Source organism: Schistocerca americana, chromosome 10, assembly GCF_021461395.2.
Source record: "Schistocerca americana isolate TAMUIC-IGC-003095 chromosome 10, iqSchAmer2.1, whole genome shotgun sequence".
NCBI classification, from domain to species: Eukaryota; Metazoa; Arthropoda; class Insecta; order Orthoptera; family Acrididae; genus Schistocerca; species Schistocerca americana.
The window spans coordinates 193,673,212-193,687,702 of record NC_060128.1 but is presented as its reverse complement, the minus strand read 5'-3'; the positions used below and the strand labels follow the sequence as shown (position 1 = coordinate 193,687,702).

The 14,491-nt window shown below is 44.1% G+C and overlaps 1 protein-coding gene across 1 annotated transcript in view; it reads right to left on the bottom strand.

Annotated features, from left to right (window-relative positions):
* The window catches only part of LOC124552481 (synaptic vesicle glycoprotein 2A-like), a 150,949-nt gene that overhangs the window by 54,743 nt on the left and 81,715 nt on the right, over window positions 1-14,491 (bottom strand). The window contains exons 5-6 of the mRNA XM_047126762.1: window positions 4,223-4,344; window positions 2,950-3,191 (exon numbers count right to left, since the gene is read on the bottom strand). Coding sequence (XP_046982718.1) covers window positions 2,950-3,191; window positions 4,223-4,344 — 364 coding nt within the window. The remainder of the gene's footprint in view (window positions 1-2,949; window positions 3,192-4,222; window positions 4,345-14,491) is intronic.

Genomic DNA, 14,491 nt, shown 5'->3' with positions numbered 1-14,491 from the left:
TGATCACATTCTAAGTGCTAAAATTCATTTCAAAGAAATTTTGTAAGTAAAAAACTTTTAAGAAATAAAATGAAGCTGACAAATATAATATCCGCTTCTCATATGTTCTACCATTAAGTGTATTGTCTATAATGATATCCATTTTCTAACAGTGTGTCTAATATTTGTTACTACTATTCAAAACATAGTATCCTTAATTAACAAATACTTCCGTTTATTTATTTCTCCACTGCTATGTTACCTATCGATGACTAATTAGGACAGTACCTAATATGTATTTCCACTGATAACGTGACGATGGCAATTACGTCGAAATAGGTCCATTGTAACAAAAATACAATCGGACACAGCAGCGTCTTGGTCTCATACCATAATACTATATAATTGGGTCGGAGTGTGAATTATTCGCACAGGTCAACTAGTTTATTTTTAACTAACTCGCCGATGAGGTAGAGACTTGAAATTTCAATCATAGCTCAGGACTAGATTACAATGCAATATTAAATCGGTTGGGTGTCTGGTATGTGGCGGAGGGTACTTTTACCACTGCCATTTCACCGTTTTCCTGTTTCAACCGCGAAGGTTTGCATTACGAACATCTGCTGATAAGCCCCCGTGTGAGTCAGAACCTCTCTCTAACTTTTACTTCCACGGTCTTTTCGCGTTACATATCTAGGAGGAGGCAACATATTGGTTGAGGGAAGTGAAGAGAAACTGAAATAAACATGAAATTTACCACGTGTCTCTGTTGTAATACAGTAAAACTGTTAAAAATTGACCGAAAAATTTCACCACACAAGAATAAAAAAAAAGAAAATAATTATTTAATAAAAATGAATTTTGAATATACTACGTTTATCGGACTAGATAGTATAAAATAGTTTCTCTTAGTCGCATACAGAATCCTAAGCCCATACAGATATTCCCGAATATTTGTCATTGTGAATTTTTAATAGTTATGAAAATACTTGTAAGGCTTAAAACGAAAGCGTTCGGGGCATGTGGTACATAACTGATTTGTGACGACTAGTTCACCTCCTTATTATTACATCACTTCCTAAATGACACATCAAAAGTTCACGTTATTACATATGCCCTATGCTTCCCGTTTTAAATTTTGCAAGTACTTTCATACCTATTAAAAATTCACAACAACAAATTTTCAGGAGTGTTTGTATGGGGTTAGGAATCTTTACGGAGATGTAATTACTGTATATTTTTTAATCCGATTTAAAAACGTTGTACAGGTATTTATAAATTAGTTGTACAAAAATTGCCTTTAATTGTGAAAAGGACAAATAATTTACAGAAATGTTTGATGTAGCACTGAACGCGGTGTATGTTCGAGTTCTTTTTTTTTTTTTGTATTTACCGCGTAACACTGGTAGTTCCCCTAGTTCCCCACGTTCCCGCTGGGTGGCATGAGCCATTGAGTTATTCCAACAGTCATCACGGAGCCGTATAATAGTGCAGAGAGCGCGCAGTATTGTTTACGGATTCATGAATCCAAATCCGCTGCTACAAGTCAGAGACAATTCAGCACTAATTGTCTCATGGCACCACCTCAGAGAAAAACTGTTATTAATCGGTACAATCGCAGTCCAGGTAAATCAATTACATGAATGCGTGATGGCTGTTCTTTCGGACATGTCTGAAAGAACAGACACGTATTCTAGTAATTCATACACATATGGCGTAATAGCCGATATTTTCATAAACCATTTAGAACAGATGCTATGGTCGCAGGTTCGAATCCTGCCTTGGGCATGGATGTGTGTTATGTCCTTAGGTTAGTTAGGTTTAAGTAGTTCTAAGTTCTAAGGGACTGATGACCTCAGATGTTAAGTCCCATAGTGCTTAGAGCCAACTTCGTCAATTTAGAACAGAAAGTACTCAGCAGCTAGAAACGCAGCTCACACACTGCGCTATAAAAGATATGATTGGGAGCGTGTATCCGTCATCGCCATACTGGCGTATCACTCGGCGTGATGGTATGGGGTGCCATTGGTTACACGTCTCGGTCACCTCTTGTTCCCACTGACGGCACTTTGAACAGTGGACGGTACATTTCAGATGTGTTACGACCCGTGGCTGTATCCTTCATTCGATCCTTGCGAAACACTACATTTCAGCAGGATAATGCACGACCGCATGTTGCAGTTCCTGTACAGGCCTTTCTGGATACAAAAAACGTTCGACTGCTGCCCTGGCCAGCACATTCTCCAGATCTCTCACCAATTGAAACTGTCTGGTCAATGCTGGCCGAGCAACTGGGTCGTCACAATAAGCCAGTCGCTACTCTTGATGAAGTGTGGTATCGTGTTGAAGCTGCATGGGCAGCTGTACCTGTATACGCCATCCAAGCTCTGTTTGACTGAATGTCCAGGCGTATCAATGCCGTTATCAAGGCCAGAGGTGGTTGTTCTGGGTACTGATTTCTCAGGCTCTATGCACCCAAACTGTGTAAAAATGTAATCACATGTCAGTTCTGGTATAATATATTTGTCCAATGAATACCCGTTTATGATCTGCAGTTCTTCTTGGTGTAGCAATTTTAATGGCCAGTACTGTGTATAAAACAAAAACTGTTTCACGCAGGAAAGACCACCCAGTTCAAATATTTTGAAGCACACTTGCCTTCCGTCTACCCATAAGGCAGCCCAGAGCAGATAAACAAGAGCTGCACATGCCATTAAGGTGTAACTACATCTTAAAGGCACGTGTTATTCTCGCTAACCTGCACAGTCAGCACGTAAGATCAAGTAGTACGCAGTGCTACTGCACTGCCATTTTCGCAGATTTCCCCTGCTCCTCCTCCTCGCACGCAGACGGCGGCGGTGGGCCGAGTGGGCGGCGAGGCTGAGCACTTTGGCCCTCTAGCCTGTGTACGGCCCGCTCCTCTAGAGCCCTGTACCTCGCAGTGCACCCACCGCCGGCAGCCCCACTTACCGGGTACTTGTCAGGGGGCAGCCCGCTGTTGGCGGCGAACATCCTGCGCAGGACGCCGAGCGCCTCGTCGTGCCTGCCCACGGCCAGCAGGAACTTGGGGCTCTCGGGCAGCAGGAAGTACAGCCCCAGGAAGGTGGCGGCGCTGGGCACGGCGCCCAGGATCAGGAAGACCCGCCACGAGCGCAGCACGATGCCCCCCAGCGGCACCTCCCACGGCTGCGGGATCACCAGCCAGGCGAGGCCTGCAACAGGGCGCACAGTGGCGGGCTGTGGCCAGATCTCGCTGTAATGGAACTGGACTCAGTCCAAGTGTCCAGGAAGAACTGATAGCGGCTTAGACTGATCTGGTGCAGAGGAATTTCCCACAGCTGCAGAAAGATTCTCCATCAAAGACTGCTGAGTGACCAACCAGGCGAGAGATGGTAGACAGTGGTGGGCTGTGGCCAGGACTCACTGTAATGGAACCGGACTCAGTCCCAGTTGCCAGGAAGAACTGGTAGGGGCTTAGACTGATCTGGTGCAGAGGAATTTCCCACAGCTGCAGAAAGATTCTCCATCAAAGGCTGCTGAGTGACCAACCAGGCGAGAGATGGTAGACAGTGGTGGGCTGTGGCCAGGACTCACTGTAATGGAACTGGACTCAGTCCCAGTGGCCAGGAAGAACTGGTAGGGGCTTAGACTGATCTGGTGCAGAGGAACTTCCCACAGCTTCAGAAATATCTTCCACCCATGGTGAACCCCGCACCATGGCATTTTCCATTGTTTTCTTCATATGTGGACCCACAACCTCAGAATGATAAAACCATTTTAAATATCTTCATTGATCCATTATGGATCGTCGGACGACGGCTGGCATGAACTTCTTGATGCAGTAATTTACCAAAAGCCGTATGATTTGTAGAAGTTCATTTTATTTTATGAACTTCTATGTGCTACAAGTTTCGGCATCTTCAGGCTCCACTCGTCATAGTCGTAAAATCGCTATACACGGAAGGAGCCAAGAAACTGGATCCGTGAATCAATCGTCCTGCAACAGCTCTTGGTGGCCAGACTCCTAATTAGAAGCCGTTTGTGAGCAACGGCGTCGAAAGCCTACTGGAAATCCAGAAATGTGGGATCAATTTGAGATCCCCTGCATAACTAGGATGTGCCTTTGTTTCGTCTGCGGAACGATTAGATTGTAAAAGAAACACTCACTGAAACACTCCCACACCTTAGCAACGATGATTACAAGAGGCTGAAGGATCTTAGGGGAGTGGCTGAGAGAACTCACCCGGCTGCGCTATGATGGCGAAAGCGATGAAGATGCAGGCGTAGACCATGCTCTGGGTGCGCGTCTTGTAGGCGTGGAACTCGCCCAGGTAGGCGTACGTCACGGCCGAGGGCCCGCAGATCCTGAGGATGAAACACGGCTGCCTCAGTGAAACGTTTGTAACGGGCACTTTGTGTTCTATCATGAACCGCGCAACTGCTATGATAATTATTCGTATTTCAGTTACTTTATACAGTCGTCTTCTGACAGGTTTCGATTTTTATTAAATATGTTTGTAGAAATAATACTCAGATAGTCCACATATTCATTCGAGCGATTTGTTTTCTTAATTAATTATGCAACACTTGTTTATTGACCATTGGTCATAACCACGGACTGTTTTATTTCCCGACTTATTCATCTGCACTCTCACAGCTAACTGAGCGAAAGATCAGTAATAAGTGATACAGATATATATACACAACACGTACAAGCTGTTCCAGGAAAAACGGTCAATATTCAGGGATATGACAGGAACCATCATTTGAAGCAGAAAAGGCTCTTAAATGCGTACCATAAGAGCTTGGAGCACTTGTCCATCTTCGCTTTTGTGAAACATATCTCTTCTGCTTCTAAAGGTCGAAAATACCGCTTCAGTTGTAAGTTTCTTTTTTTTATTTTTCAGTACTTAGACAACGACTGGGTTCGGGGGATTACATGCCCATCATTAGGTGTGATAAACAAGAGACCGAAGATAACAATATTTTAGAGACACAGTAGTACACATGAGAAATCAAAAAAACAATTTTAGAAAACAGGTACGGGCGGTAAAACAAAAGTCGATGCCAGAGTGATGTTGTTGTGGTCTTCAGTCCTGAGACTGGTTTGATGCAGCTCTCCATGCTACTCTATCCTGTGCAAGATTCTTCATCTCCCAGTACCTACTGCAACCTACATCCCTCTGAATCTGCTTGGTGTATTCATCTCTTGGTCTCCCTCTATGATTTTTACCCTCCATGTTGCCCTCGAATACTAAATTCGTGATCCCTTGTTGCCTCAGAATATGCCCTACCAACCCATCCCTTCTTCTAGCCAAGTTGTGCCCCAAGTTGTGCCCCAATCCTATTCAATACCTCCTCATTAGTTATGTGATCTACCCATCTAATCTTCAGCATTCTGACTTCCTGACACTTAAATCTACACTCGATGTTAACAAATTTCTCTTCTTCACAAACACTTTCCTTCCCATTGCCAGTCTACATTTTATGTCCTCTTTACTTCGACCATCATCAGTTATTTTGCTCCCCAAATAGCAAAACTCCTTTACTACTTTAAGAGTCTCATTTCCTAATCTAATTCCCTCAGCATCACCCGACTTAATTCGACTACATTCCCTTATCCTCGTTTTGCTTTTGTTGATGTTCATCTTATACCCTGCTTTCAAGACATTGTCCACTCCGTTCAACTGCTCTTCAAAGTCCTTTGCTGTCTCTGACAGAACTACAGTGCCATCGGTAAACCTCAAAGTTTTTATTTCTTCTCCATGGATTTTAATACCTACTCCGAACTATTGTTTCCTTTACTGCTTGCTTAATATACATATTGAATAGCATCGGGGAGAGGCTGCAACCCTGTCTCACTCCCTTCCCAACCTCTGCTTCCCTTTCATGTCCCTCGACTCTTATAACTGCCATCTGGTTTCTGTACAAATTGTAAATAGCCTTTCGCTCCCTGTATTTTACCCCTGCCACCTATTTGAAAGAGAGTATTCCAGTCAACATCGTCAAAAGCTTTCTCTATGTCTACAAATGCTAGAGTGATATCAGTCAATAAAACTAACAACTGCCTGGCTTAAGAAGTATATAATAAACACTAGGACGCTTCCGCTTTGTGCTGCGACCCCGAGCGCCGCGACGGAGGGTGTGGGGCGCCGAGTGCCACCAGCCAACGCAGAGCACGGGGTAGCGTACACCACGGACACACGTTACTGGACTGACTGGCAATGCTGTATAGTGTGTACAGTATCGCTGGTGTCACTGACGCCAGCCGTTTAGAATAGTAATACGGCGGCGAGCGCAAAGGACGTGTAAACAGCTGCCTATTTACTGATTAAACACTCGTTTATGCGAAAAAATTGATGTACGAGTAACTACGATACCTTTAAAGCTTTGACATAACGATCAATACATCGTGTTTGGCTGTAATTTTTGCTACCGAAGGCAGAAGATACAAGGAAAAGGAACGTATCTCATTACAAGCATCACTAGAAACGTCTTACGTATTTTTGCTTTTGTACAGTACATAAGGCTAAATAATTGCACTACAATTTATCTCATCCTCAGTACCGGCAGTATTTTAATTGTTCGTGTATGTTTTAGGGGGTTTAATAATGTAATATTAACAGATGCAGTTAATGGCATAATTTTAACCAATTTTGATCACCTTCGGCTTTTCTTCGAATAGTATACCCGTTATGAAAGTGGACCTATAAGTAGAGCGTGCTATTTGTCGTTGATAACAAGTGTCTTCATTCATTTGAGTCTTCTTACGAAAACTACAGCCTGCTTTAAACGTGTATACAGGGTGGTCCATTGATAGTGACCGGGCCAAATATCTGACGAAATAAGCATCAAACGAAAAAACTACAAAGAACGAAACTCGTCTAGCTTGAAGGCGGAAACCAGATGGCGCTATGGTGGGCCTGTTAGACATTGCTGCTATAGGTCAAACAGATATCAACTGCGTTTTTTTAAATAGGAACCCCCACGTTTTATTACATATTCGTGTAGTACGTAAAGAAATATGAATGTTTTAGTTGGACCACGTTTTTCGCTTTGTGATAGATGGTGCTGTAATAGTCACAAACGTATAAGTACGTGGTATCATGTAACATTCCGCCAGTGCGCACGATATTTGCTCCGTGACACGTTACTCGTGTTAAAATAGACCGTTTACCAATTGCGGAAAAGGTCGATATCGTGTTGATGTATAGCTATTGTGATCAAAATGCCCAACGGGCGTGTGCTATGTATGCTGCTCGGTATCCTGGACGACATCATCCAAGTGTCCGGACCGTTCGCCGGATAGTTACGCTATTTATGGAAACAGGAAGTGTTCAGCCACATGTGAAACGTCAACCACGACCTGCAACAAATGATGATGCCCAGGTAGGTGTTTTAGCCGCTGTCGCGGCTAATCCGCACATCAGTAGCAGACAAATTGCGCGAGATTCGGGAATCTCAAAAACGTCGGTGTTGAGAATGCTACATCAACATCGATTGCACCCGTACCATATTTCTATGCACCAGGAATTGCATGGCGACGACTTTGAACGTCGTGCACAGTTCTGTCACTGGGCACAAGAGAAATTACGGGACGATGACAGATTTTTTGCACGCGTTCTATTTAGCTACGAAGCGTCATTCACCAACAGCGGTAACGTAAACCGGCATAATATGCACTATTTGTTAACGGAAAATCCACGATGGCTGCGACAAGTGGAACATCAGCGACCTTGGCGGGTTAATGTATGGTGCGGCCTTATGGGAGGAAGGTTACTTGGCCCCCATTTTATCGTTGGGAATCTAAATGGTGCAATGTATGCTGATTTTCTACGTAATTTTCTGGCGATGTTACTACAAGATGTTTCACTACATGACAGAATGGCGATGTACTTCCAACATGATGGATGTCTGGCACATAGCTCACGTGCGGTTGAAGCGGTATTGAATAGCATATTTCATGACAGGTGGATTGGTCGTCGAAGCACCATACCATGGCCCGCACGTTCACCGAATCTGACGTCGCCGGATTTCTTTCTGTAGGTAAAGTTGAAGGATATTTGCCATCGTGATCCACCGACAACGCCTGACAACATGCGTCAGCACATTGTCAATGCATGTGCGAACATTACGGAAGGCGAACTACTCGCTGTTGAGAGGAATGTCGTTACACGTATTGCCAAATGCATTGCGGTTGACGGACATAATTTTGAGCATTTACTGCAATAATGTGGTATTTACAGGTAATCACGCTGTAACAGTATGCGTTGTCAGAAATGATAAGTTCACAATGGTACATTGGAACAACCGAAATAAAATGTTCAAACATACCTACGTTCTGTATTTTAATTTAATAAACTACCTGTTACCAACTGTTCGTCTAAAATTGTGAGCCATATGTTTGTGACTATTACAGCGCCTTCTATCACAAAGCGAAAAAAGTGGTCCAACTAAAACATTCATATTTCTTGACGTACTACACGAATATGTAGAAAAAATGGGGGTTCATATTTTTAAAAAAAACGCAGTTGATATCCGTTTGATCTATGGCAGCGCCATCTAGCCGGCCAAACCATAGCACTATCGGGTTTCCCCCTTCAAGCTAGACGAGTTTCGTTATTTGTAGTTTTTTTGTTTCACCTTTATTTCGTGAGATATTTGGCCCGGTCACGATCAATGGACAACCCTGTATACAGGGTGAAGAAAAATTGCGTATCGAAATTTTAACCCAGGATAGCTGATGCCGGTAGGAACCAAAATTACCAATGTTGTGTTGATTCACAACGCACCATTTTTAAACTAAAGAAACTTGGCGCCACGAGCTCCGATTGGCCGTGGGATCGCCTTGATGTCGTCCGTCGGCTGACGGGCTGCGCTACGGTTGTCGGCTCACACACACAAACGTCCCTCGCCCCGTTGCTGCCCCAATGTGATAACGCACACGTGTCGAGTAGGTCTCACGTCAGAGGCACTCACACGTAACCTTCGCTTCGGAGGACTCACACGTCGCCTGCGATTTAGTCAATACAGTAAGCATGGCGGCACAGTATTCGTTTGAAGAAAGAGTTTGAAAGAGTTCGGCAAAACACCGTTCGACGTTACCAAGCTTGTGTCGCGTAACAGGGTCGCCAGTTCGAGCACCTGGTTTAAGTAAACAATGTCATAGCTGCAAAAAAGGCCATTTTCAGGGCCGACACAATTAATAAAAGACTTTCTGTACGCGAACTAACAGTTGATAGCGGGATTGTTCCCGGTACGTCTTCTCATGAAACTTCAGTGGATGTGTCGGGACCCCGGCGGATTCACCACCAGGCCCCCAAACGGGACGCTGGCGCTCTACCGCAGAGCGGGCGGGCCGCCTTGGATACATCGCCATCTCCGGCAGGCAAAGCATTCTTCGTCCAGAGCATCTGGCAACAGGGCAATCCCGCGGCCAATCGGAGCGCGTGGCGCCAAGTTTCCGTAGTTTAAAAACGGTGCGTTGTCGACCTACACAAGGTTAGTACACTACTGGCCATTAAAATTGCCACACCAAGAAGAAATGCAGATGATAAACGGATATTCATTGGACAAATATATTATACTAGAACTGACATGTGAGTACATTTTCACGCAATTTGGGTGCTTAGATCCTGAGAAATCAGTACCCAGAACAACCACCTCTGGCCGTAATAACGGCCTTGATACGCCTGGGCATTGAGTCAAACAGAGCTTGGATGGCGTGTACAGGTTCAGCTGCCCGTGCAGCTTCAACACGATACCACGGTTCATCAAGAGTAGTGACTGGCGTACTGTGACGAGCCAGTTGCTCGGTCACCATTGACCAGACGTTTTCAATTGGTGAGAGATCTGGAGAATGTGCTGGCCAGGGCAGCAGTCGAACATTTTCTGTATCCAGAAAGGCCCGTACAGGACCTGCAACACGCGGTAGTGCATTATCCTGCTGAAATGTAGGGTTTCGCAGGGATCGAATGAAGGGTAGAGCCACGGGTCGTAACACATCTGAAATGTAATGTCCACTGTTCAAAGTGCCGTCAATGCGAACAAGAGGTGAGCGAGACGTGTAACCAATGGCACCCCATACCATCACGCCGGGTGATATGCCAGTATGGCGACGACGATTACACGCTTCCAATCTGCTTTCACCACGATGTCGCCAAACACGGATGCGACCATTGTGATTCTGTAAATAGAACCTGGATTTATCCGAAAAAATGACGTTGTGCCATTCGTGCACCCAGGTTCGTCGTTGAGTACACCATCGCAGGCGCTCCTGTCTGTGATGTAGCGTCAAGGGTAACCGCAGCCATGGTCTCCGAGCTGATAGTCCATGCTGCTGCAAACGTCGTCGAACTGTTCGTGCAGATGGTTGTTGTCTTGCAAACGTCCCCATCTGTTGACTCAGGGATCGAGACGTGGCTGCACGATCCGTTACAGCCATCCGTTGGGATCCAGCACGGTGTTCCGTATTACCCTCCTGAACCCACCGATTCCATATTCTGCTAACAGTCATTGGATATAGACCAACACGAGCAGCAATGTCGCGATACGATAAACAGCAATCGCGATAGGCTACAATCCGACCTTTATCAAAGTCGTAAACGTGATGGTACTCATTTTTCCTCCTTACACGCGGCATCACAACAACGTTTCACCAGGCAACTGCTGTTTGTGTATGAGAAATCGGATGGAAACTTTCCTCATGTCAGCACGTTGTAGGTGTCGCCACCGTCACCAACCTTGTGTGAATGCTCTGAAAAGGTAATCGTTTGCATAGCACAACATCTTCTTCCTGTCGGTTAAATTTCGCGTATGTAGCACGACATCTTCGTGGTGTAGCAATTCTAATGGCCAGTAGTGTAATTTTGGTTCCTACTGGCATCAGGTATCCAGGGTTAAAACTTCGTGACACAGTTTTTCTCCACCCTCTATATGTAACATAATGTTCTTCTCATAACACGATTCTACATTGTATGTGTTAAACTCAAGTAGTAGGCAAATATCTTCTCAACTGCATAAATTCTTTAGACCACCTCGTAAAACTTGCAACGCCATTCCGTTTTCAAAAATCGTGTTAAAAGTTACACAAACTTCCCGACCGAGCCATCTTGCCTCCCCAAGCATTAGGCGTCAGAAAAAGCTACGTCTGTGGCTTACACGAAGGGCCGGCCGGAGTGGCCGTGCGGTTCTAGGCGCTACAGTCTGGAACCGCGTGACCGCTACGGTCGCAGATTCGAATCCTGCCACGGGCATGGATGTGTGTGATGTCCTTAGGTTAGTTAGGTTTAAGTAGTTCTAAGTTCTAGGGGACTGATGACCACAGCAGTTAAGTCCCATAGTGCTCAGAGCCATTTGAACCATTTTTTACACGAAGGACGAGACAAACAGGTAAACCAGACCAGCTAAAGTATTGCCATTTGTTGAGGGGAAGAACAAGGCGGGACCGACTCGCTCGGCCGTTGACGACTTGATTTTGTGATTTACATGCGAAAGGAAAAAACGTTGCAACAAAATTGTGTGAAAAGCGTTTAGAGTACATTAAGGGTGATTAAGCAACGTGTTGAACATGAGCAGTACAGAACTGCAGTGAAACTCCCAATTTCGTAAGTAAAACATGTTATTTGTCTTTGATAAAAATAGTCTTCATTCATTTGAGTGTTCTTAAGAAAACTTCAGCCTGCTTTAGACGTGACATTTTAATTTTACAGAATGGGCATATGATTAGTGAAAATGAACAGTTCAAATTTCTAGCAGATAGTTTGTAAACTGTCGTGGAAAGCCCACTTTTAGGATCTGTTCGAAGACTTAATGCTGCCATTTTTACTATTCGAACGGTATTTGAAGTGAGTGATCGATTGAAACGAAAATTAGTCTATTTTGCTTATTTTCATTCGCTTATGTCGTATGGTATTATATTTTGGGGTAACTCTTCCCATTCTAAAAGGATATTTTTGGCTGAGAAACGGCCGGTTCGGGCAATAAGTGGTGTAAGTTCACGAAACTTTTGTCGACCCCTTTTCACGAGTCTGGGTATTTTGTCACTGGTCTCTCAATATATATATTCCGTACTGTCATTTCTTGTTAACAATATTAGCTTATTCCCAAGAATAAGCAGCTGCCACTCAGTTAATTCTCGGCAGAAATCCTACCTTCATTTGGATCGGACTTCCTTAACTCTTGTGCAGAAAGATGTGCAGCACACTGCTGCATCCATTTTCAACAACCTACCGCACGAATTCAAAAATCTTAACAGTAAACCACGCGCTTTCAAATCGAAACTGAAAACTTTCTTCATGGGTCACTGCTTCTATTCTGTAGAGAAGTTCCTTGAAAAATTAAGCTGATTCTTGTTGTATTGTTGATTGGGTTTACTTAAACTTATAGCTTGACTTTTTTCGGGTTCATAAACATTTTATTTTTATCTGTTATTACTTTTATGTTGTATTTTCATGTACTGACACGTTCCATGACCTTGGAGATTTGCCCCTCAATTTAGCCCTACGGAACTGGACGTGTAAATAAAACATGTAACTTGATGGTCTTCTCATAACACGATTTTACACTGTATGTGTTAAACTCAACTAGCTTATCCATAAACTGTAAAACACGATGAATTTTTTTCCTTTCTATGAACAGGTTGCAAATTTTTAGGTCAGTGGAGACTCATATGGTGACGTGGAACAACGTGCCATAGTCATGAGTTAAAACACCACACACACGTGCCGCTCCTATTAAAAAACATCTTGCTATTAAAGAAAACGGAGCCTTGCTAAACATTATAATTCACAGAAACTTCTAGCAATAAAGGGACACATTAAAATTAGGAGCAATTCAAAAGACTACTATCTAAAAGCCAGCGACTCAACGTAAGATAAGATGTGAGATAATTCTTCATCATGAATGACAGGCAAATTTTAATTAGTGATGATGCAGATAACGACGCACAATAACGCGCTGCAATCACAGGCTAAGAAGCCAAAAATGTGCAAACTTCTATCAAAAGAGGACATTGGTCGAAACTTGAAGTCCTTACCATGGGAAATGGGCAAACTCCGTATAGCAGCTAAGTCTGATTAAGGACTATCAAAGCAGTGGGGAAAATACTGACCCAGTTAAGAAATACACTTGTGCAAAGTACAATAATGAAAAACCAGAAGGAGAAGGAAATGAGGCTTGACTCTGCTTCAAAAAAGAAAAGTTATTCAAAAGGGCTACCTGGTTAACTGAAGTACGTTCATTGAAAATGCCCTGCGAATCATGGTTAATGTGGTACATTATTTGTATTTCTTCTAAAATACCTAAAACAAGACCGTTGTGTAGAGTACTAGACTTTTTTTGCTTCGAATGATCGTTCTTGTCATATCCATAATGTTAACCGTTCCTCCTGGGACATTCTGTATCTTTTATTATTATTTTTTTTACCTTTTTCGTGCAGCACTTGATATTGCCCTTACGGTTGAAATTGTAGTAGTGAAAATAAATAATTTATGCAGGTAATAGCGAACTCATATGTTTCAAAAACAAAGCTTCATGGTCAGTTTGACTGTGGAGATGATAATTAAAACCTTACTTGTCATACTGGTAAAAGCAACAGGAACTTTGAGAATCTTTTTGACTGTCTGAATAAACCGGTTTGTTACCTTAAGTTTCGGACCATCGTAGTACACAGGGTGAACATTAATAAAGCCAACAAACTGCAGGGACGGATTCCTGACTGGAAATAGAGGGAAAAAGGCCCTATGAACACGTGTCCGCAAATCCATCGCTCCCACGGTAGATGGTGCTGACGAATGACGGTTCCTCTGACCGCGAACCGTGTGTTCATTGTGTGTTTTGCGGGCTGTGTAGTTGACGCAGCGTACTGTAAGCACCGAGCGAGGTGGCGCAGTGGTTAGACACTGGACTCGCATTCGGGAGGACGACGGTTCAATCCCGCGTCTGGCCATCCTGATTTAGGTTTTCCGTGATTTCCCTAAATCACTCCAGGCAAATGCCGGGATGGTTCCTCTGAAAGGGCACGGCCGACTTCCTTCCCCATCCTTCCCTAATCCGATGAGACCGATGACCACGCTGTCTGGTCTCCTTCCCCAAACAACCAAACGAAACCAACCGTACTGTAAGCGGCGGAATGGTCCTGTATTCATGCCGGGAACAGCCCGGTATGGTGATTGTGTACGGCCAAGCAGATGGAAGCTGTCGGGAGGTGGCATGGCTATACCAAAGCAACATTTCAGGCCCTTGTTGGGCGTTTGTGTGATGTCGGGCCCTTTCAGACGAACGTGCAGGAAGACGGCGGACTGTGCGTACATCATATTTGGAGGATCGGCTTCTACAGGGTACTGAGACGGACCCTGGTACAAGCTCCAGGCAGGTGGCCTGCCAACACGGTGTAAGCCAAAGTACGACTCTGTGTATCCTGCATGAGAGCCGCTACTATCCCTACGACCTACGACGAGTATAAGGATTATCAGCAGAGGATTCGCCTTTGCAGGAAGGGTTTTGTCGATTT